The sequence below is a fragment of the Diplotaxodon limnothrissa genome, linkage group LG15 (genome assembly GCF_057381915.1).
Source record: "Diplotaxodon limnothrissa isolate DT_005_m linkage group LG15, D_limnothrissa_male_GT1.1, whole genome shotgun sequence".
NCBI lineage: Eukaryota > Metazoa > Chordata > Actinopteri > Cichliformes > Cichlidae > Diplotaxodon > Diplotaxodon limnothrissa.
The window spans coordinates 37,730,744-37,754,705 of record NC_140610.1 but is presented as its reverse complement, the minus strand read 5'-3'; the positions used below and the strand labels follow the sequence as shown (position 1 = coordinate 37,754,705).

Sequence of the window (23,962 nt, the reverse complement as noted above, 5' to 3'; positions counted from 1 at the left end):
TGACTACATTAATTTAAACATTTCATCACCCACTGCTGTATAATAATAATTTGTATGCAAAATATTTATGTTACAAAGTTGCATTTGCAGTATTTTAGTTTATTTCAGTAGCTAAGGAATTAAAATTCAATTCAATAATTAGAAAATAATTAGTGAAAGCATATTAACTAATACAAGAAATGATGAAATATTCACAATCACTTGCTATCTCTGTGCAACCAGTAAATTCCACTGTACTGGGAGAGATGGCTGCTGCTTTAAATTGCGTGTGATCAGCGCTACGGCAGACAATGAATAAGGATGTCAGGGGAATTGAGGGGAATATGGTTCCTGTTTTCTCAAACAGTCCAAAATGAAAAACATTTCCCTCTGTAATCTGGCCAGTGAGAGCTCTGCCATGTGTGCACATCGACACTCTCGACTGTGTCACTGCGTTAGTTTGCAGAGTGAGTTTATAGGCAGTAAAACTGTGTTACAACACAGTTTGGACCACTTCAACGTTTGCTGACTGATATTTTGCACGTGTTTCATTGAATCTTTGTTTGATTACATTGAACGGAAATTCCACGAGCATAACTTCTACAAAAATCTTAGTGTATATATACATTTAAAAGTAGCATTCCTAAAAATAAAAATAAAAACGTGGCAAGCTGCAGTTATAAATGGTACAGTAGGAAAATATAAGGAGTACAGGAGAGGAATGCTGTGGCTGTGAATGGGCCAGTTGTGCAGGTCCAGATGAATGGGCTGGAGATGCCTGACTGTGAAACTGGATCCAGGTCCTGCTGTTTTGGTTTCTTCTGCCAAATGAGAAGTTAAAATAACTTCTAACTCCTCGGTTTGTAGGGCGTTGATGGTAGCGGTGACAAGCGATCACACACATTATCCAGATACACATGCACACAGATATTCACAATGCTTAACGGGCCGTTATGTTCAGCAAAAAAAAAAAAAAAAAAAAGCCAGACTTTACACAAGAAATCGAAATGCAGGATCACACATGTACCACTATGTGCCAGTTCTTTGCATACACTTTCCTTCTTCTTTTAAATTTTTGTTGTGAGATTATTTTGAATTGAGGTAAAAGGTATATAATAAATAACAATATTTGCTTTGTTTGCACAAAAAACAAGCAACATGAGAAACGGAAAATTAATTTGAGCTCTGAAATATTTACAAGCCAGAGCATTGCATTTAAGAACATGAAAATCTTTTTTTAAATTCTTGATTTTTTTTTGACTTGATGTTTGCATGGCAAAGCTGAGGACCATTAGCAAAATTACACTTTTGCACAGGCAGCGCATTGCTTGATCTATCAGCAAATATCTAACTGAGCTGGTACTTGTAAACTGGGCAAATTTAAATGAAAGCATAAAAAAATACACTGTGCATTTTTCTCATCTCACATTCAGACAGGAAGTGGAATTAAAACTGAATGTGAGGTCTTTTAAATTTGTTTGAGACATTTTTACCTGAAAGGGATAAAGCGTTGGCAGGCAAAACTGGATACAGATCGGTGATTCTGTGTTAAAGCTGTCGGTTTGTATTTTGGGGCAACATTAAGTACTTTTCTGTTTAGCTGAGAGCTCGTTAAGTTACGAGTGTTTAATCTTTAAAAACATTTGCTGTGGTTTTTCACTTCCACTTGGTCAGTCAGCGTGAGCAGAGGTCAGATATTAGCATATTATAAAGTCCAGTCAATGCAGTAACATCCAGTTACACTAAATCTGTTAACATCAAATTTAATCTCAATTTTTTTACAGAAGTAATCTCTGATGTTTTGTAGTCTCTGACCTACTGAGCAAAGAGGAGAAATCACCTCTTCTCGAACAATCGCTTCAGATGCTGTAAAAGCATGGCTCACTTATACAGCAAATCTCCCATATGGCAAAAATCAATAAGCGGTGCGAGACTCTATTGATCATATCTGTATCACGGATGCATACTGACGTCCACCAGCCAAGCGCGTGTAAATGTGTGTTGATGTAAGTGGACTGAGTAGAGGAGTTCATTACAATGCAAACAATATTTTTTTTGAAACCTTTAGCTGCTTTAAAATTACACCTCAGTCTTCCTTTGGATTATCAGGAGTGTTTTATTTACTTTGTGAGCATCTAAAGTGAAGTAACTGGAGTGCAATGCAATGTTATCATAAGCAAAGGGAAGAAGTGGAGGCGGGGGGAGGGGACAGTTACACGGACCAACTTTTTGGCAAAACCAAACCAGCATACAACTGCCTCATTCTTCCTTGGTGTGTACAAATATCTCTTCTAAAGTCATCTTTATCCCACAGGGACAGAACACCTGTAGACTCGCCGCCGTGTTCATGTCATTAAAAAAAAAAAGAAAATGTTGTTGTCATCAATTCCTATGATATAAAAGAACTTAATGTGATATGAATGAAACAGCTCAGATAAATTATCTCAATGATTTCTCTATATATTTGCAATGTAACGACAAGGCACAGGGCTGCCCTCCGCAGGAAGCGAATGGCCATAACAGAAATAAAAGGATGCATTCTTGAAAAAAACCCAAAAAACTGAAAACAAACCACAGGGACTCGTTGCGCTCTCCACGACTTACTGAGAACAATCGTTACCCTAACATTTTCTTTCCAACTCCGTAACTTCCTTCCTCTCTACTTTGTTTTCTCCCTTGCCTCTTTTCATCCCCCCGCCCGCCCAATGTCTCTCTCGGCACCTCAAAGTTATTGATAGTTTAAAGTTATGGGCTAATAATAAGATGGACACTGCATGGCCAGGAGCCTATTATACCCAGGTAATGGATAGTGAGGGGATTTTGAATGACATTGCCAAGAGATTGGATGACGGAGGATGGAGCAATTTATGGCCTCCCCAAAGAGCCCCTGTTCCCCTTTTCGCTCTCGCTGACACGCGCACACGCTATTCGCTGCTATTTATCTCTAGCTTGATAAGGAGGCAGATGAGGCATGTCTGCATTTATGGTGAAGATGTTCATAAAAACTACCGGCTCAGAGCAGGAAGTTAGAACTGAGTCGGGGGGACATCATGTCTGCTCCAAACTCCACATGGTTCTCTTTAAAAACTAAAATGCCATATATTAGTTTTTCATTTCTGATGTGTTTGGTTTGACATGAAATGTGACTTGCAGCTGTTGCTGTGGGTTTTTACATCTACTGAGCATTAGAAGTGTTTACAATAGTGCCGCATTGACCGATACTCCCTAAAATAAAAATATTTCTCTATAGCTTTACAAGAAAGCACTACACACGAGCCATCGGACCAATCAAGAAAAATATCAACATTTCTGCCTTCTTGTTTTGCCAAACAGAATTATTAAACAACTCAAATAACTTCTGCACAGATGACACGCACATGTCGGATACTTTCACCCAAAACGAAGCAGCAGCGAGGGATGAGATTCAGAGCCCTCGCTGCACAGAGAAGCAGACGTACAGTGCATCTGTGTGCCCGGTCTTCAGTATGTTTGCTCGTAATGGCCCGCTGCAGCTGGTTTGCACTGAGAAATAACAGTAAGGGTAGACATACTTCAGGAAGAAGGGAGCAGGAAGAAGACGAGCGAGGAGGGCACGAGGGAGAGCAATGAAAAAGGCTTGTCAACATTATCTGTTTTATTGATTTAACAGTAAAGGCTTGCCGCTTAAGCTTTATGTTGCTTTGGCTGGCCCATTGAAAATACAACAGCTGCAAATAAAAAACGATTTCCTAAAAAACCTGAACGTTCTTATTTATTTATTTGCTTTTCTTTTTTCTTTTTTTTAAAGCTTATTCCTATCGCCCACTCACTAGCTCAGGTTGTGCATGCATCGTTGTTAGGGTTTTACACATTTCATCATTTTTACGAGCATCATTACAGAGGGACCATATTTTGCTGGACTCTCCCACACCAAAGGGATCCATGACACTATAGAAGGCAATAGCATCTACACGACCGTAGTGATACACTGTAACACAAGGTTTAATTAACATATTAAGAGGGTCATTAAACAAAATTAAAATATAAACACAGGCTCAATTAAACACAAGGAAATCTTTAAGCCTAAACCTTCAAATCATAAAAATTTGCAAAGAAAATTAGTATCATTTTAGCCTTTGGAATTTTTTTTTATTTTTTTTTATTTCTGTCATTATTTTTTTACATTCTATAAACTGCAGCTGACCAAAAAAGAATCATATGAATCTTTCAGTGTTTTCTGCAAGTTAAAATTGTTTAGTCAAACATATATGGACCTCATCTGTTGAATTTGTTTAAAACAGATGCTCACACAGAACCTAACCTAGAACAGAAGTCACTCAAAAGTGTAGGGATAACAGTTAAACGGTTTATAGTGGCACCTGCAAGCAGAGATGGCTGAGGAGGAATTATTAATGATGACTGTCCTGATTACAGGATCAGTTCATCAATTCAGTCACTGGAGAACGAATCATGGTACCAGATTTTTCACGGTTGTGCAAGAGAAAAATATCCAAACTCGGCTGAACAACGTGGGGCCAAAATCAAAAGTCTTCTGCAGACAATGAATTTCTGTACAAAGAGTCATGAGAGTTTATTCGGCAGCTGTCAAGATATTTCAGTATGGACAAAAGTTTGACCAACACCCACAAGCAGACACTGATAGAACAACTTAGAGTTACTTTTTGGCGAATAGGAAAAGTAAAAATACCATGCTGACTCCCCTTCCTCCCCAGGTTATCTGACTTTTGTCAGTAAAGAAAATTAAAGCACAAACATGAGCATGTTGGAGCACATTTACACCAACAACCCTCTTAAACCTTTTTAATTATTTCATTTGTTTTTAGCATGTTGTCTGGTAGCTCGTTTCATAGGTGAAGTAAAAATTCTCCATCTTTAATTGTCACAGTGAGAACAGCGGGGTCAAAAGAGCAGAGTGCAGCCTGGTAGGGTTCCTGAAAGAGCCACTATGTAGCTCTTTTATCACAGAGCAGCTGGGTATTACCACAGGCCTCTTATTGCTGCCCAAAAATCCCAACAGCACCAAGACACACACACACAAACACACAAAGGAACTATGCATGGTCTGTCCATTACCTTTGAAAGTATGTAGTAAGACAAAGAAAATATAATCTGTGATGTCAAAAGTGTAACTGCAAATATTTCATTTCTTTATTTAAACCTAGAGCCTGAGGCGAGCCGTCTCTGAGGCTGCTTATTTTACCTTTTGATCCCAAACTTTGCCATTTTGCAATATACCCACAATACATTGCTGGAAAGAAAACCAGAGATCCAAGAGAATAACAGAGGCTGGACAGCGGCAGACACGCCGCTGCATGGAAAAGAATAGAAATCCATGTTATGCATTAGCATGCAAAGTAGTGCATTTGTATAATAAGAGCCCAGAAAGAAAACCTTCTTCATTAATTACTGTCGACACAGAAAAAAATATAATGAGATATGAGGGAGAAACAGAAACTATTTATGGTAACCAAGGAGCTGGACGTAATGATCAGACCGCAGCTGAAACCTCTATTGATTTTCCCTTTAAATATACAACTCAATTAAAGATACAGCTGATTAAAAGACAACTACAAATCGCAGCAGCAGATCTGGAGACGCTGCCGAGGCTGGCTGACCCGGGGCCGCCCGCTGCAGTGAGAGAATTACATGATTTCATATCCGAGGCTTCCCCGCAATCACTGCTGAGGAAAGTAAGGCTTCAGATAACTCTTTTTTTTGTTTGTTTCATATTGTGACCATTTTAAAATGGAGCCGTAATGGCCACAGACACACCTCATGAATTTTGTTGTATTATTTTAAACAGTGCCAATAAAAAAAAATATATATATATATATCTTTGTTCAAAGTTTGTGGCAGTCAAACTGCTAACTTTCAGCACTAAAAGCCTAAAAACCAACGTTGATAAGGCACAAAAAAACAAGAGTAATGCTGACCTCTGAATACATAAAACACAAATAATCAAACAAACAATACAAACCCACTTTCCTTGTTAAAATGAAGCACCTCCTTAACACAAGCCAGACCGGAGCTCTTTTTTTCCCCTTTCTGCCTCAGCCTTGTCACTGACAAATAAAAACCTTGACAGTCTGTGTACCCTCACCATGCGAGAAGGGCAGAATTACAATGTATAATGGAAAACCTTTCTGTTTCTCACTGATGAAAAAAAGCTGTTAAAAGTCTGAACTTTTTTTCAAGTTGTTCAAAAGTTTTCGCCACAGCCTTATTCCATTTTTTTTCTTTATGACAAGATTTTCAAAAATACGTGAAGGTACTTCTCTCATTGGAGATATTAAAACTGAGAGAATTATGAATGCTTGGATTTGTTTATTTCAAAAGACGTCTCATTGTAATTATAGTGTAAATAACAAGCGTATTATTTCTATACGCTATAATCAATACAGATCGCCAGGCGAGCTTTTGCATGCGTAAACGTATTGCAGTCACGACTGATATTATTTTCCCGAATATTGTTTAGGTTTCGAGTCTTTCACACACTGAACACAACATCTGTGAGCTGAGTGTGTGTGTGTGTACCTGTAGGGAGTTTAGGAGGATGAAGACGTAGGCCATTACAATGGATAGAGGAACCAAAACACCGCACAGCCACGTCAGTCCAAGGATGGGCAGCAACACCAACACTGCTTTCACTGCAGCCCTGTACCCACAAACACAACAACCAATCACACCACTCTAAAGTAGCTGATTGAGCTGAGCAAACCACGTAAAATGTATTTAATTATTTCCTTCAGGTTCTCCTTCTGATCATCTATTCAATTTCCAACTTTCCCAACTTTTTATTTTTTTTTGTCAAAACTGAGAAGCTCCGGTGAGCCAGTTGTTCCATATACAAGCCTATACAGCTGGAAGGCTCACGGGGTGAAAACTTCCCACCTTAAATCCACCTTAATTCTGTTTAGAGTGGAATTAGCGTTCCGCTTAGGTGACCGCCAAACCGCAACAGCTGTCTGTGTGTTCTCGTGTGTGTGACATGGCATGCGACGGGCCCTAGTTTATTCAGCGGAGGAATGTGTTTGAGTTTCCGAGATGGCTGCCACCCAGGCAAATAGTTCAAGGCCTGTTTTGAAAACCTTCATAAAGCACCTACTGTGAGCCCCAGTGGACTAAGGTAGGTTCAAACACGCCCACAATCATGATTTCATCTGCTAGGATTACATAGAAGCTTGCAGGATTTTACTCCAATCCCACTGAAGTGAAAAGACAGCAGGGACGCAGCCTGGGATGGTGCTTTTGTACTGACATCACAGTGCAACAGCAACGGAGACGTCAGTGTACCAAGGCAGGTTTAGCAATGGTAGATGGTATGGAACAAGAAACGTTAACTGTACAAAACTCCGGGACTTGAGTTAGTGATTTGCACGCATGCTACATTTCAAATTAACACTAAATTAATCCAAACTAAAATAAGTTAACAAACATATCATATGTATTTATATATTTTTCTTTTAAATTGAAAGAATATAAATTTGTCAGTTAGTAACATAATCTTTCAATTCCAAACAACACCATAGTTTGAATTATTTCTATGACATAAGCACAAGTTAAATATACTGTTGCAAGACAATATATACAATTTGGCAGGACTTAAACGATATTAAACACTGAGAGTATAACATTGCAATCAGTTAAGTCCTTTATATGGCTATCACTAATAAAATCCACTCAAAAGTATTCCTCTCTCTCGCCTGACAAACAAAAGCCACTGATTTAAAATGACAAAATGCAGTACAAAATCACTTAATGACTACAGCTTGTCCGTTTCAAGGCCTCTGGCCGAGGCCAATACACATTAAAAAGAGGACAAATGGTGCCTCCTTGTGGTTGGTACCTGATCTGCTCATACGTTCGCTCCACCGGACTGGCTCCCATGGCCAACATGATGGACCTTCTCTTGGCTGTGGAGATTGTGATGACCACAACCCTGGTTAATACCAATATGTTCACCTTCAAAATAAAATCAGGAGAGTACAGAAATGAGGAAGAAGCAAAGATTCCACAGAGACCGTCATAAAAGAAAGTAAATACAAATATCTAAGGAGAGGTAGTAACATTAGGTTTTATAGTCCAAAACTATCATCCCTGTTATGCTCTATTTTAACAACATCAGTTCAGCTAATTATAATTCAATTTGCTGACCATGATGATGAAGATGACAGGCCCAGCAAAACCCCAGATAATGCCATTCTGCAGACTGAGCCAGCAGTAGTCATCAGCCGAGTACTTGCTCGGGGCTGACGCTAGTGTGATGGTGACTATCAGCACAGGCAGACCTGGTTAGATTGAGAGGTTTTAAAAAATACACACAGAGGAGGTAAAAGCACTGATGTTTTGTTGAATCGCACATATAGAGAGTCAGTTAGAGCACTGCACATTACACAGTGTGACAAATCAACTACTTCCACAAGAAAAACCTGGCAGCCCGTCTGCATGTGTAACGATAAGGAACAATTTGGTTTGGTCATGTAACTGTACCCCAGCCGATGAGATAGTAATATTTCATATGTTGCTCCTCGCTTAGGTTGACTGCAACCACCTTGCTCCAGAGCAGCAGACCCTCCACCAGCATCCAGCTAAATGCCGCCATGAAGAAGAGATGGAGCAGCGCCGCCACGAGCGTACAAGCCACCTTACAACACACAAGCACAGGCATAAACATAAGATTTGTCATTATGAGATGAAAGTTGCATTAGTGATACTAAGTAATAAAAGTCAAGAATGGCTACAAGCCTTAACTACACACACAAATGAAAAATGTTTAAACTGTATGTTTAAGACAAAATATCCCATTGACATCATTATCAATCCCACGATCACAAGATAACTGTATGCATGCTTTTGTAGCCTCTATTCAGCAAATGTTAGTTTGTGTAAATGAATGATTATGATTTATTTGCAATAGGAATTAAAAACCAACTAAAGACATGTTTTTTCATTTAGACAGTCATTTCAAATATTTCTAAGCTTCAGCTAAATACTGCACAATTCATATGTAGGTGTTATAAATGCTCTGTATTTTCTTAAATCTAGATTTAAATCACTTGCTTGTTTCACTGTAAAAATACTGCAAATAGGTGTAACTCTAACAATATTTAATGATACCCTCTATAAAGGTTATGAAATCTGCAAACCTACTTTTAAAAATCAACATAACATTTACCTTGTTGTGAATGGCTGAGCCGCTGCACAGCAGAATCACCTGGGCACAGATAAGGGCAACGAACAGGTTCTTGTGAATGGACGTCCTGTCGGATTTGGGGATACTGTGGATACAGAGGGGGATAACAAAACCTCATCCAAAGGAAGATATATGCTATGGAGCCTGCTTACACAGCATTGCACCAATCAAATGCTATCTCAGTTATACTGCTAAGATAAGATAAGATAAGATAAGATAAGATAAGATAAGATAAGATAAGATAAGATAAGATAAGATAAGATAAGATAAATTTTATTGTCATTGTGCAGTCATACCTAGTACAATAGTACAACAAAATTGGAAGCTATCCCACGTCGGCACTACACAAAACTGTTACCCTATTTCTCTGGTTTTGCAACATTGCTGTTTAACACATGTCACCAATAACATCAATCGAAATGTAAGACAGAGGAGCCACCAGTCATAAATGAGCCAAATATCTGGTCATAAGAGACAGATAGCTGTAACAGACACTATGGTATGTGTAGTGGTCTTGCACTTGCGTGTTTTACATGATTATATTAAGGTAAACAAGAAGGGAAGCTGGTACATAATATCACTATGCTCCGGTGCTACACTTCTCAAAAATAGCAGCAGATTGATCAACAGTTAACTGGAATGCTGCCTTCAGGCGGCTGCAGGGATTAGATAAAAGAAAAGCTTTTCATACAGAATAAAGGAGCAGAACTAAGAATTGTGCAGAATCTCACTAATTCACAGATTGACTTGGTTCTGAGATGTGACGTAAAATACTGACAACGTGCTTTGTGCCTTCTACCCCCCCACCTGTTCGCATAACTAACTGAAAATGTCAATGGCACCACAATAAGGAAACCATATATGTCACTGTTTCCTCAAACACCCAAAAAGATCAAAACAACTACTCGTATTAATTAATCAATACATTGAATATTTCCATCTCAGACTGAAATATCAAACAGAAAACAGAAAAACAAGAGACAGCTGAAACTGGCTGAGAGGTAAATTAACTAGAGAGCCTCTCATTATCTGCCCATCAGGCTCATTTCATGTCTGCATCACTGCTTGAGACCACTGTAATCCCGCCGCATGAATACAAGCGTCCTCGGCTTTGTGAGCCTCAGCTTTGTCTCTGGTTGCGAGTGAATTTAAGCGCACAAACACATGTACATCATACATCAGCGCGCGTGAAACGCGAGCCTGCGCTCTCTGTTTTTAGGGCAGTCGTAAATTGCCGAGGCAGCTCCTCTCCAGCTGATCGCGATCCCTCAATGACCGTAATGTTAATTAACAGCTAGAGAATGCCACCATAAACCTTCAGGGTGGACTCACATGTAGACAACAGTAATTACTGGATTAGCACAAGTCAATACTATCATAGCTTTAGGAACAGAGCAGCAACGATACTACTGATCAGTTATCTCAGCGTGTCTTTCTTATAACATGGCAATGCCCAAAAAGGTGTAAAAAATACACAAAAAAATGCCTAAATGATATTTGTGCTACATAAATTCCATATAATGAGTCCAAATTATAAGCTTTTAGCATTTTCAAGACCACTATTATAAAGAGAGTTTTTTGCTATTTTGACTTTGGAAATAATGATGAACCTGTTTTCAAAAGTATGTAGGTACTTGAGCAACACAATACAGTATACAACATAAAATATGTATAGCAGAACCACTGCATCTGCTTGACACCAGGTGTAAAAAGTGACTGCTGTGTTTAGCAGCACAGAAAAAGGTGAGGCTGCTTTGCGTCTCGTGGCTCAGGCAGACAGAAAACAGGCAGCTATTTTCGCATCATAGGCAAGCAGGTCAGGAAAAATCAGTTACTTACTCCAGCACAGTGAACAGCATCAAGGTCACCACCAGAGCACACAGAGATGCGCCACAGCCAATGAATGTCAGCTTGGTCAAAATAAGCTCTTCCTCTGGACTCCACTGGGACAGAAAGGAAAGGCAAGTTGTGGGAGAAAGACAAAAGAGGGGAGAATGTTGTCAGAGAGTCCTAGAGGTTGACGAGAAGCCGTCCAATATCTGAAAAATCCCTCATTTGATCTGAAAGAAAGTGATTTCTTACGTCATCGCTATACATAAATGGTTGCATTTTTATAAACTCAAAATCTTGCCGATGGTATTGCTCTTTGATGAACTTACAAACTTTTATGTTCTTCAGGTAAACAGAGAGAATAGCTGTACTACATTCTACATCCTTCAACACAACAGGCGCAGTATGAGTGACACCTGCTGGCAGACATCATGTACTGCAAATCCTATCCCCAAGATCGAATATTAAACTGGATCTTGATTTAGACAAGCAGTCACGGTAAAAAGTAATTCAAATACATTTAATTCGGTTTTATTTATATAGCATTAAATCACAACAACAGTCACCTTAAAGTGCTTTGTATTGAAAGTTAAAAACCCTACAATAATAAAGAATAAAGTACATTCTCCATCAGCTATAATACTATACCGTATTAGGACATTTATTCAAAATGTATTCCTTACCAGGTCTTAGATGAACAATAAAAGACCTACTATATCACGTCACTATTTATTTAACACAAACTAGAGCAAAATGCAGAAGCAGTATGTGAAAAACTAAGTGCAACTTAAGGCCCAGCAGCTTGTAGAAACACCTTGATCTGCAATAACTTGAAGTAACTTTAATTGTTTCTCACATTTTTCTCATTTTGGGCAAGCTACTGAGCCCAAGTTGTTCTCATTTGCATCTATCAGAGTATGAAGGTGAGATAGACAGAAAGTCCTTACCTAGAAAAAGCATAGAAAAAAAGTTCCTTTATGAATAGGTGCAAATGGGCTAATAAGGTAAGTTGTACAAAATGCTTTGAGTGCTCAGGTAGAGTAGAAAAGTGCTACATTTGTCATTTACCAACGGCTGCTAGGTGCACAAATCATCACCTCTCCACCACTGTACTTGACAGTTGGTATGAGGTGTTGGTGCCGACATGCTGTGTTTAGTTTTCTCCAAAGGCGGTTCTGTGCATTCTGGCCAAACATCTCCACTTGGGTCTCATGGCTTGCACAACTGTGATTTTGCAAATGCAAAATTGCATGAAATGTTCATCAAATGTACTTTCATGAACTTTAGCATCATAACTGAGGCCTGAAGTGTAGCTTTGGGGTTTTCTCTGAACATTATCTGAATTTGAAAGCAGACCTGAATGCTCCAGACCAGCCAACTGCTAAAACATCTGCTTTTATAGAGGTGGGCACACTTATCAATAACATTTATTCACTTCTATTTGCTTAGCAGCCACTTACCATCACAGTGTGTGAATGTGTGTGTGAATGGGTGGATGACTGGATATGTAAAGCGCTTTGGGGTCCTTAGGGACTAGTAAAGCGCTATATAAATACAGGCCATTTACCATTTAATATGTATGGAAGAAGTAACAGTGCACTTAGTTTATCATACACTGCTTTCGCATTTTGGCCTAATATTTGATAAATTAATAAAGATGTGGTGTAATGTGACACGTCTGAGACTATACTTACCTCATTTTAAACCCTGATTATTTTTATTATTCCGGATATGCGATGCCATTTTTACCATGAATATGAAATGTATCATAATATACATGTTGTAAAAAAAAATGCACCACATAACTCATACCTTTACAAGATTGTTCACAGTTTACCTTAAATAACCTAAAACTTGATGTGTGTGATTTAAATGGGGGCATCACAATCGAGCTCAAGTTACCTGTGATTCGAGGTAATTCATCAGCACTGCAAAGTTTGTTGTATGGTTACACAAACAGGACGTGACACTAGAGCCATCAAGGATCACTGTGCAGCCTTCACTGGACCAGCTACTGGTATTGGTGTGCCTATACACAAGCACAAACACACTCACTGGTAAAGAATCACACTCATATTTAGGACTGAGACATCCTGCAGGGATAGTGACATGTCTTATAAAACATCAAACAATAGGCTACTTCCTACATCATTTATCGAATTAATTGAAATAATACAATTTTCAGGCATAGTCATGTGACTGTGCTGTTGGTCAAACTTACGTCAGGCTGAAATTCCAGAAGGCACAAACAGGAATAACTCTCTTTGAATACTCCACCTAGAAACAGAATAATGTTTGCATTTGTTTTAATCTTTATCCTCGTTTTAATTTATCTGTGGTTGGTCATCAAACTTTGGCTTATTCTAAATGACTATTTCTTTCTATTCCATGTGCTGCTTGCTAAGTGATGAAAATTACTGTAAAATAAAATGCTGTAACTTATTTTTAATAAACGAAAATTGCATAGCTGCTAATATCATGCTGTGTGACATCCTCTGCACAATAGGCTGCGCCACCTGTGATGATGAAAGGGTGTACTTGACAGCAACAGGTATGGTTTCGGGGTTCGAGGCATGGCGGACCGTGGCTGATATGATAGCCGATGCTAGATCTCCTGGGAGAGTTCTGGGAAAACAGGCAATGGTTATCACTGAGATACATCTTACATAATCAATTCAAACTACAACCATCAGATTAATCCCCATGCTTTAGAGTAAAAGTGGCTGAATCCAGACCACAAAGATAAGATAAGAAATTACAGTTCATTAAAAACAGAGAAACAAACAACAGGAAACCTTTTCACTTTCTCTTGGTCACTCAGTGCAGACTCCTTTGTTCCTGATACAATGTCACTGAACTGGTTGTAATGGGTATGAATAAATATCACCTCCTCATATCCTGTTTAGAGATAGTGGACAAAAACACTGTGTGGGTCAGTGGTTCATCTAGGTGAGCATCTAACAATGTAATATGTGTCTATAGCATTTGTAGTGTAAACTAACGGTTACGGTTAGCCTCTAGAACAAGTGCATTTCCGTGTGTGTGTGTGTTTACTACCTAGCGTGTGTATCCTCTGGAGCTCGGTCTCAGGAATGAGCAACTCATCGTGGCTACTGCTGCTGGGCTTGTGAGAGCCAAACGCAGATGGCTTGTAGACTTGATTACAGCTCTCCTGGGACAGCTTCTGCCACTTCATGTACACATCTGACAGCCAAGCAGATGCAATGACAATATTAACAGAAACCATAAGTTAGAAAGCCAAGAGCCACCAAATGTTTCGATCATTGCGCGCGTGTGTGTGTCCTTTCACCTATATTCTTGGTAGAAAGACTCAAGCTTCTTCCCTTAGTACAAAGCATCTCTGCAAAAGCTTCAGTGAACTTATCAATGGTCTTGACAAGCGTAAATGGGCCAATGTTGACCTGAACAAATCGATCAAACACAGGTTAATGGAGGTGAAGAGCTATCTTTGGAGAGTAGATTATATTTAAGTAAGTAAGCAGGGCGCCTCAAAGCAACAGAGTCCTGGGTTATGTATGCACCAGCTGGCTGGGGCCTGCATGTCCTATGTAATTGCCTGTTTGTGCAACATAAGCATGAATAGTTGTCTCTGTGTGTTGGCCCTGTGATAGATATAGATGGTGACATATCCAGGGTGTACCCAGCAAGTAATTAAATCTAAATCCGCATTATAAATAAAGGATAGAAACACAGACTGTTAAGTGATGCAAACAGGTTTCTTATGTATAGTTAAGAAACAACTTTAAATTCTTTTCTGATGGATTAAATAAGGTTCTCATAGTCCGTATGCGCTTAAATCCCAGGGTACACTAATTTGCTACAATGCTTTTAATAATTTAAGGAGGTAAAATGTTATTAAACACACAATTTTAATTAAGTAAAAAAATTGGAGGATTTCACAGAGATATCATCACAGAAACATTACGCCTCACCCCATCATCCGTCAGACCCATCCACTGTGAAGCCATGCGTGGCTCCAGGATCAGACTCGCAATATTTAGATAGTTGGTGGCAATGGACACCATGACCTCTGTGGCATTATCTCCGGCGGAGTGAAATCTAGCTGGTGGAGTTACGTCCATCATCTGAGAGAGGTAGAAAACATCGTTGGCGGTCAGGAGGAGCGGGCCACTTGCCTCTATTTTATGTAGGACAGCTTGGGTCAGCTGCTGCAGCAAGGTCAATTTGTCCCAGGAGCTGTTAGCACCCACCGCTCCTGTTACCTGAATAAACAGAATAGAACAAAGTTATAACATTAACTTAACTGCTGATTCACTGGTCCTTTTATACTTCAATCACTTCTATTCACTAAGCATTCTTAGGTGATTCTCTGGGATTTTGATCCTAACAAATGTGCAAAGTTGAGATGATGACTCTCCTAAAATTGGATCAGATAGTTCCAAGAGTTTCTTAAGTGTGTCAATTTTTTACTTGGATACATCTTCCACAAAACAGCTTAATTGGAGATAAAGTATCGTAATTTCAGGAGTGGGACCACGCCTCCAGACACGCTCCTTCTGGTTCTTATCTATATATGTTCCCCCAGTTCTACAAGTTGTCATTCTCGTTCATGTGCCCCACCCTCCCTCTCCTTTTCAATTCTTTAACTTCTTCACTTCTATTTAGTACATGGGGATCTGCCAGGCCTGGGAGCCAGTCCCCTTTGAGGCCTTCCCCAAACCGCAGCTCAATTCATGTCCAAGCCATTCACCTTTACCTACTAAAACACTGTCAACCCCAAAATGAGGACGTGGGCCCAGCGAGTGAAATGAAACGTAAATAATCAAAGAATATTCTTTTTGGGGGATTTTTTAGCACGTGTTAACTTGGTGATCTGCTCACTAACATGAATACTTGGTAGTTTATCAGACTGTACCACCACTGCACTACCTAATAACCACCTCAAAGCTCAACAGGCTGACTCACAGGTTTATTGATGAGATCCTTGTTCAGCCTCCTGAAGAATGGTGCCTTTGGTAAACTGAAAACACCCAGCTTCTCTGCAGAGACGGACAAATATAATATAATATAATATAATATAATATAATGTAATATAATGTAATATAATATAATATAATATAATATAATATAATATAATATAATATAATATACTGCAATCCATTAGCACACAAAAGCACACACAGCACCCTAAAAACCTATTTAAAAATAATTTAAAAGCAAGAAAACTGAATTGCATAATTCAATCACATTTGTTGATGCACAATAATTATTATCTGTACCTCGCCTACACTGACAGACAGCTCCTCTGGAGGAGTTGCATTTGGCTAGGCGGGAATGCTCCGTGACGGGGTCAAAAATGCCGCACTCTTCATCGGTTCTCTGGCTCTCTGCAAACATGGTGAAGGGAATAGTGAGGCTTATACATATTATTAAGCTGTTGAAAATCGCGTAGGGAAATATCAATATTGATATTATGCTGATAGACAGTAGTTTGGATAATACAAAATAGAGAAATGTTGCAAATGTGAGACATTTCATACAGGAAACTAACAATACACAGCAGTGCTTAAACTAATCAACAAGTCTACAAATACAATATAATAAGGTGTAACTGGGTGAATTCAAATTGACCCAGATAGGCATAACCTGACCTGCTCTCCCCGTTAGAAATGGAGTAAGTTTGTTAACTTGGCTAAGTATAAATATTGCACTAATAGTAAATTAAACATGGTTTCAAATTACTCATTTGTAGTTAGCAAATGCTTCTGGATATTTTACTCAACATGCATACCCATAATAGACCCATATTTTGTACCCTCATACCTAACAAACCTATTTCTATAATATATCCATATATCTATATTATTGCCAATATATATTTGGTAATATATCTATTATGGCTAAAGCACTTATGGATGCAAACTGCATTTCGGTGCCTTGTACTTGTGACATGTGCAATGACAATAAAGTTGAATTCTATTCTATTCTATTTTATCACTCTAGGCATCTATTTTTCCATTGTAGCATTTTAAAATCTGTTTTGCTTTATTCATATTAAAATATTTTACTTGTATACTAAAACACTGTATGAATATATATATATATATGTTTATGTATATCTTAGTTTTTATTCACTGCTAGCAGAATCTGGACACATATCGTAAGCTTTTATTTTGGTCTGCAACACATCATACTAAATCTGTTTTATTGAATGTAAATAAATGTACATAAAAGCAGAATGCAATGATCAGCAAATCTTTTGAAGCCTATATTTGATTAAAAATAGCAGAAAATACATTAATCAAATGTAGTTTTTCTGAGGAAGAATTTATGATTGTTATGAATTTGATGCCAGGATCAGAAGAAAAAAAACTAAGACAGGGGAAGCAAACGGCTAGGGAAGTTGTGTACTAAACTAAACTAATTTAAAAAGAAATTTTAATAATTAAATGGTAAAATGGTAAATGGTCTGTATTTGTATAGCGCTTTACTAAAGGACATCTTACAAATGATTAGGCTTAACATGATTTGATCCATGATCTTACAGGCACACATAGTAGAAACTAGGGACTAAAAGTTAACCATCCCCAGGAGCCTACAGGTGGATGCTGGGGTGGCTGAGGGGTCGACATAACGGGAAATGATGAAGGGCAGCAGCAACATTATGTAGGCCATCAAATTCGGAGGGTGCATTTTAAAATTTCTGGTTAATACATGAGGATAGTCCAGCATGTTATGTTGTAGCTCTATACTATCGAAACAAACATGTCTTTCCTGGGGCTGAGCTCCTTTAAAATAGACTGGGGTCAAGTGGGACACTGTCCTGTTCTAGCTAAAGATAAGAGTATACAATTAATACTTAATATACAACTCAAAAGCCAACAACTGTGATGTTTGGGGGATTACTAAAAGCCCCATTGACAATGAAAGACGAATAGAGGTTTTGGAGCACCACAGGCAGCCATACTGATGACTTATGGTACACTAAGGAATATCACGGCTCAAAAGCATCTTTTTGCTGCGATTTAATATTAAAAGTAACTGTGACCACCGATATTCTCTAATGCAGCGGTCCCCAACCTTTTTTGCGCCACGGTTTATGCCCGACAATATTTTCACGGACCGGCCTTTAAGGTGTCGTGGAAAAATACAACAAAATAAAACTAGTACCGGTACTGAAAAAAAAGAAGAGTTATTCATAACACACGTGAAAAGACCCAGGAAAACAGAGTTAAGGATAAAAACGATAACAAAATAACGCTGAACACCGATAAAAACCCTGAAAACCATACATTTCACACCTGACCCTCAACTCTCGCGGCCCGGTACCAAACGACTCACGGACCGGTACCGGTCCGAGGCCCGGGGGTTGGGGACCGCTGCTCTAATGTATTTGGACTTTTTAGTGAATTGATCACACCCAGGACGACCTGTTTGTTGCAGCAATACAATACCAAACCGCATTCAACATAGCTCTCCAGTAAAAGAAAAGTCTGAGCGCTAAGCTGAATGAAACTGGTCTTGGCATGTGCTGGCATTCGATTCAAACTGAGCAGGAGTGGAGCTGTAGATCAAAGTTATTGCTTTTATATATGCTAAAGCACAGTCATGGTTATAAACTGCTAGATGATGTTATTTAGTATAAAATGATGTTTAACTTCTAAGTGTAAAGCTGATATTATTTCTAATAATAATAATTTGTATCCATAGAGGACTTTTCCATGTTATACCTTGTTGCCACAACATTAGAAGCAAGAGTTTATAAGGTGCTGGCTTGACCCATATATTCTCCAGGTTTCAATATGACTGAACATATGTGGTATGCGCTGGAAAAACATGTGTAAACTCTTGAAGGCTCCGCTTTCCAGCTCACAGGACTGGATCAGCCACTAACGCCTCTGTCCCAGATAACACACAATGCTTTTCGGGGCCTTGTGAAGTCCACGCCAAGCCATAATTGCTCTGGATGTACAAATGGTGATCTAGCCAGTATTTGGCAGGAGTTTTTAATGTTGATGCTGGATTGTGTATGTCTGAGATGGTTTGATGAGGAAGAGAGAGAGAGGGAAAAATGAACCCGCCTGACAGAGTAGCAGGCAGTGCCAAGATCTTTCAAGTCCAGTAACTGAAGGAAGGCAACAGCCACCCTACAAACATTACATTGATCGCATTAAATACACACAAACACACAGAGATAGTCTTTAAAAGACCTGCAATTAAATTCTGATTGTGTGAGAGAAAATAAGTGACTGAATTCCAACACGCTGCCTTTCTACACGCTCGGCTCCAGCAGGGAAAGGGAGATTTTTGGAATTTCACTGCTCATTAGAGACCATGATGTCAGAAGGGGAGACGTCTGTTTTGAAGGGTGGGACTCGGGGTGATATGAGTCAAAAAGCATTTACCAGAAACATCAGCAGCCCCACCAGCTGCCAATTACAACTTGGTCACTAGCTCCCTTATTCATTTTAGGGAGGAAGGAAGGGAGGGAGGGAGACAGATGCTGAGAGTGTGCCTGTGTTTGTTTACTAATGTTTAAAACTTGAATAATAAATGGTCATTGGTTGCCACTATAGCAAACACGACATAACATGTGATCATAGGATATTTACACATCTAGTTGTTGTTTTTTTAAATCTGTAAATGATCTGATTTTGTAAAAGAGCCAATAAAAATAAAATGAATGACATTTAACAGTTTTAGTTACATTTTTTTTTAATACTAAGAGATGTCATTTATGATTAAACTGCTTCTGTGCAGTTAAACAGTTTCACTATTTCATGACATCACTTTTGGTTCTAGAAGTCAAAGCATTTTTAGACTTTTTAGATGTGATCATATTATGACTGGTTAATAATGTGGGTGTAGAAGATGATGGGACAGAGACTGAGGGTTATATCAGTAATATAGGTGGAGTTAACTACAACAGGCCAGCTTAGATCTTTTGTTATGTCTGACGTTACTGAAATGATTGCAGTCAAAAATGACTTTCAAATGGACTCTCTGTAATCGTTTTTCTGTACAGCAGCTCCACCCAGGCCCAGTGCCAACCTACTTAAATTGCAAACACCAAGTATAAGTAATTCTACCGCTGGAGCTTGTGGATAGATTGAGTCTCTTTTGTCTTTTATAGTCTAAATAACACAAAACTCCATACTTTCCTCTAGTTGGTGAATAAATTTGCTATAATAATACATAGCCTTTAAAAACCCTTCAGCTTTTGACCATGTCGTCTGATTGCATCCTGATTAATGTACCTTGACATGGGCTGTCACTCCACTGCTTTGTAAGGGAGGTCTCTATTTCCATTGCTGCTTCGCTCCACTTGAACACCAGCCCAGAGGAAACGGGTGAGCACTTCTTTTCCATGCTGGAAATTTCGCTGCTGTTCAGTACCCGATTCCAAATGTGGAGTTCTGTTATGCTCCCCGAGAATGATTCGTCACTCTTAAATGACCCCCCAAAGGTGTCCTGCTCCTGCCCGATAATGAAAAAGCCACCATTTTCAATGCTGTCCATACTGTTTAGGCCTTCAGCCGCATACACAACGTGACCATGAGCATATATTGCCCAGCGTCCACCATTCTGGCTCCAAGAAACGCAGACAGAGTGCCAGGAGTCATCATAGTTGAAGGCGTCATGGTAAGGCCCGTGAATGCCATGGACGAGCAGAGCCAGCTGCACAGGCTTGCCCTGGTTCAGGTTTGCACGGAGCTGGAACTCATTAATATATGACGGAATGGAATATGAAAAGACTGTGGAATGGCCAGAGCAGTGCGGATTGAAGCGCAGAAGGGTGCAAACAGTCAATGATCCCATGGAGGGGAAGCTGTACCGAAGACGGGCATGCGTCCTGTTCGAGCGCCCAGTGAAATTTAGAATGAGGGTCTTGGAGGACGCTTTGGTGTCACCACAGAGAGAGAGAGAGGGAAAAAAAAGACTATTAAGAAAAAATGCTGTCACAAATATTGGAAAAGATAGGAGCTAATTATAAAAAATCACTTTGCAATCCTATTTTTACTGTAAACAGCTGGAAAACATTTAAATGATTAAGTAAGCAGGAATTTGTCTGGACAAGAAAAGCAAAAAGAAAACAATTTATAAAAGGACCAGCACTAATGTCAATGCAAAGTTTTAAAAAACCTACTAAACCTACTTGTGATGCGTGTTATGACTTTCTTGGCAATCCACACAGACTGAGAGATGTTCAAGGATTTTAAAAATTTGGTAAGCTCCCGGTTTTCTTCTGCGTTGGAGACAGTAGCTAACGCCCCAGTGCGCTGCTTACACATTTCTCCAGCCCTGTTCCACTGCAGGCTGTCAGGAACATAGGCATAGTAGGATACATCACAAACCTGGGTGATGGTTTCCAGGAGAAAGGCTGCTCAAAAAAAGAAGAAACGTGAGAAGACAGGTAAGGAGGTGTGGCCAAACTGAAGTGGTAAAATACAGACTAAAACTGACTGAGATTCAAGTGAAGTTTTAATCCTGCCCATATCCTGACCAGGGCTTTGTTGTTATTATTATTATGGTTACAATATCAGCAGTGCCAACACGACCAATTATATTTGTGAGAACAGGCCAGACATGCTTGTTTATCATACAAATGACATCTAATGAAATTTTTCATTCAACATTTGAACGAGTCCATTTTCCAAACCTCTCGGTTCATGCAGAGGAGGGTTAGGGTTTAAAGCACCTGCCAGTTCTCAACTTTGGTTTTTATGCTATTTACAACTAACCATCAGCCAGAAAATAGTATAAACATACAAACAAAAAACCCACCTCTACTACTGTCCTGCATCTCACTCTGGCTTGTTATTCTTATATTTATTTTATATTTAGTTTAGTTATTTTAGTTGTTCGTTTTCCCGAAAACAAAAACACAAAAAAACTATAGTACCTAGGACTGAAGTGCAAATGGAGACCTTTAATTCAAGTGGTTTTGCAGTTGCACATTATCAGAGGCTCAAAATTAACTGGCAAGCAGTTTCAGACAAACAAAGCAGTTGATTCATGATCATTCATCATTGGGGTGAAACAAAACAAAATAACCCCCCACACACAAACACACACACACACAAACACACATTTTAATCATATGTATCATAAATGACTGCAGTTCCTAGTTTCGTTACATCATGGGTGAAGAGAGAGAGAGAGAGAGAGAGAGCGCCTCACCTGCTTTATAGCTGTGAAAGCAAACCTGTAAGACAAGCACAGGTGTTTATGTAGCTAATTTTTAAAGGTATAAAATAATAAAGATAACTGGGCACCTGTTCACTAAGGAGTGCAGCAAGTGCCAAAATGAATTAAACTATACATCATTAAATAATTAATTGGGCCGGGAATTAATTAAAGTTTGAAGTAATTAATAAATTCAGTACATTAATAATGATTAAGTAGTAATTCACTTCATTTAAAATGTTTGATGCATATTTTACTTACTTTGAATTTTAATCAATTAATGATTGTCCCATTTGATTATTCGCCATAATTAATGATGCATTTATCTTTCAACTATTTAACTATATTTACTTTTTTTAATTTAACTACTTGTTTGGTTAAATAATTATGGCACTCGTGGTCCTCCATAATATCACTGCCAGCCTAGCCTCCTCGTGTTTTTTGTAAAGTATTCCTTTAAAAGACTATTTCATATAAAGTAGACATTAATAAAACTGTTGACCATCCAGCTGTGCTACTTTCACAGAAGTCCGTTCATTGTATTTCTCTAAAATTATGATAGTTTCTTGGGAAAACTCACACTGTTCACAAGACATGTTTACAAAAAAATGACAAGTGAGAAAAAGTGACAGCGACCAAAATGAATCCTCTCGACTAACAAAAGGTTTCTGATTTTCTTTACCTTCTCGAAACAAGTGAACCGCTTCAGGTATAAAACCTTTTTTGCCCCAGTTTGTTTGAGGAGAAATGAGCTCATTTAAAAGATGACAAAAAATGTAATAAGAAAAAAACATAAAAACACAAAGATGTGCCAGCTACTCACAAGCAGGCCCAGACTGCAGAACAATATCCTTTGCATCCTGAAATTAAATATATGCACATTAGCAGGGAATCCAATTCGGTTTCCTGCTCCTATGAGTCCTTGTTTCAGTTAAGCAAAGCAGCTGTTTTTACCTGAATTATTCGCTCCTTTTTGTGCGTCTTCACATCTCAAGTCGTAGAGTTTACCCAAGTTTTCTTCTCTGCTGTGTGCTCACAGCCGCTTACTAAAGTACAAGAAGACTACCAGCCGCAGCAGACTCCCGAGAGTATGCAAGGAGGATGCAGAGGCAGGCAGCAGTAGAGAGGCGTGGGTGTTGTTGAAGTCGGCAGAGCGGGGTTATAAAAGTAAGGTTCGGGGACCTCCGGAGGCCTTACAGCTTTTCCCGACTGGTCTCTTTAAATGTTAGGCTTCCACTCATCAGCAAATGTAAATCTATCTAGCAGTCCAAGTTAACTGGACTGGACAATCTATAGGTTGTCAAAATTTATTATGAGGATAAGGAAAACCTTATATACATACATCAGCATAACTTTGTGTTGAACCTTGGGGGGTCAAGATCTCTGTCTAAATAAATAAATAAATCTGGGTAAATTCCCAGATGATTAACCCTTTAAGACCTACCATAGAATCAAGTCCGCCAGAGCTTATATAATATTTTTACATGGTGTAGTGCCATTTTTGGGAGCATTTCAAGTTGCTATCAATACAACCATTATACCCCAAATTTTAATAATATGTTTGCATTAAGTGCATAGAAATTACATAAATTGCGAAAAAGTGCAATAAACTACAAAAAAATTGAAAATCGTTTTTGCTTTTTTAACATATATTTCTAGTTAGAGAAATTTAAGAGGCTTATCCCTCAAAACTGTAAATACAAAAAAGTTGCACAAAATAGTTTCCTACCACAGGAAATTAATTTTGAGTGTCTTCATAGTTTTATTTTTGAAATACACCAATTTTTATAC

At 38.7% G+C, this 23,962-nt stretch overlaps 1 protein-coding gene across 1 annotated transcript in view; it reads right to left on the bottom strand.

The window, feature by feature from the left end:
• The window catches only part of LOC146617943 (adhesion G protein-coupled receptor D2), a 96,575-nt gene extending 73,386 nt beyond the window's left edge, over positions 1–23,189 (bottom strand). The window contains exons 1-20 of the mRNA XM_085372288.1: positions 23,126–23,189; positions 22,995–23,031; positions 22,166–22,190; positions 21,141–21,365; positions 20,242–20,883; positions 16,264–16,371; positions 15,950–16,023; positions 14,956–15,246; positions 14,313–14,424; positions 14,060–14,206; positions 13,798–13,900; positions 13,519–13,627; positions 13,224–13,279; positions 12,905–13,031; positions 11,012–11,115; positions 9,155–9,257; positions 8,470–8,623; positions 8,134–8,267; positions 7,826–7,941; positions 6,514–6,634 (exon numbers count right to left, since the gene is read on the bottom strand). Of these exons, the coding sequence (XP_085228414.1) occupies positions 6,514–6,634; positions 7,826–7,941; positions 8,134–8,267; positions 8,470–8,623; positions 9,155–9,257; positions 11,012–11,115; positions 12,905–13,031; positions 13,224–13,279; positions 13,519–13,627; positions 13,798–13,900; positions 14,060–14,206; positions 14,313–14,424; positions 14,956–15,246; positions 15,950–16,023; positions 16,264–16,371; positions 20,242–20,883; positions 21,141–21,365; positions 22,166–22,190; positions 22,995–23,030 (2,787 nt within the window). The 5' untranslated portion in view covers position 23,031; positions 23,126–23,189. The remainder of the gene's footprint in view (positions 1–6,513; positions 6,635–7,825; positions 7,942–8,133; positions 8,268–8,469; positions 8,624–9,154; positions 9,258–11,011; positions 11,116–12,904; positions 13,032–13,223; positions 13,280–13,518; positions 13,628–13,797; positions 13,901–14,059; positions 14,207–14,312; positions 14,425–14,955; positions 15,247–15,949; positions 16,024–16,263; positions 16,372–20,241; positions 20,884–21,140; positions 21,366–22,165; positions 22,191–22,994; positions 23,032–23,125) is intronic.
• Positions 23,190–23,962: the final 773 nt, after the last annotated feature.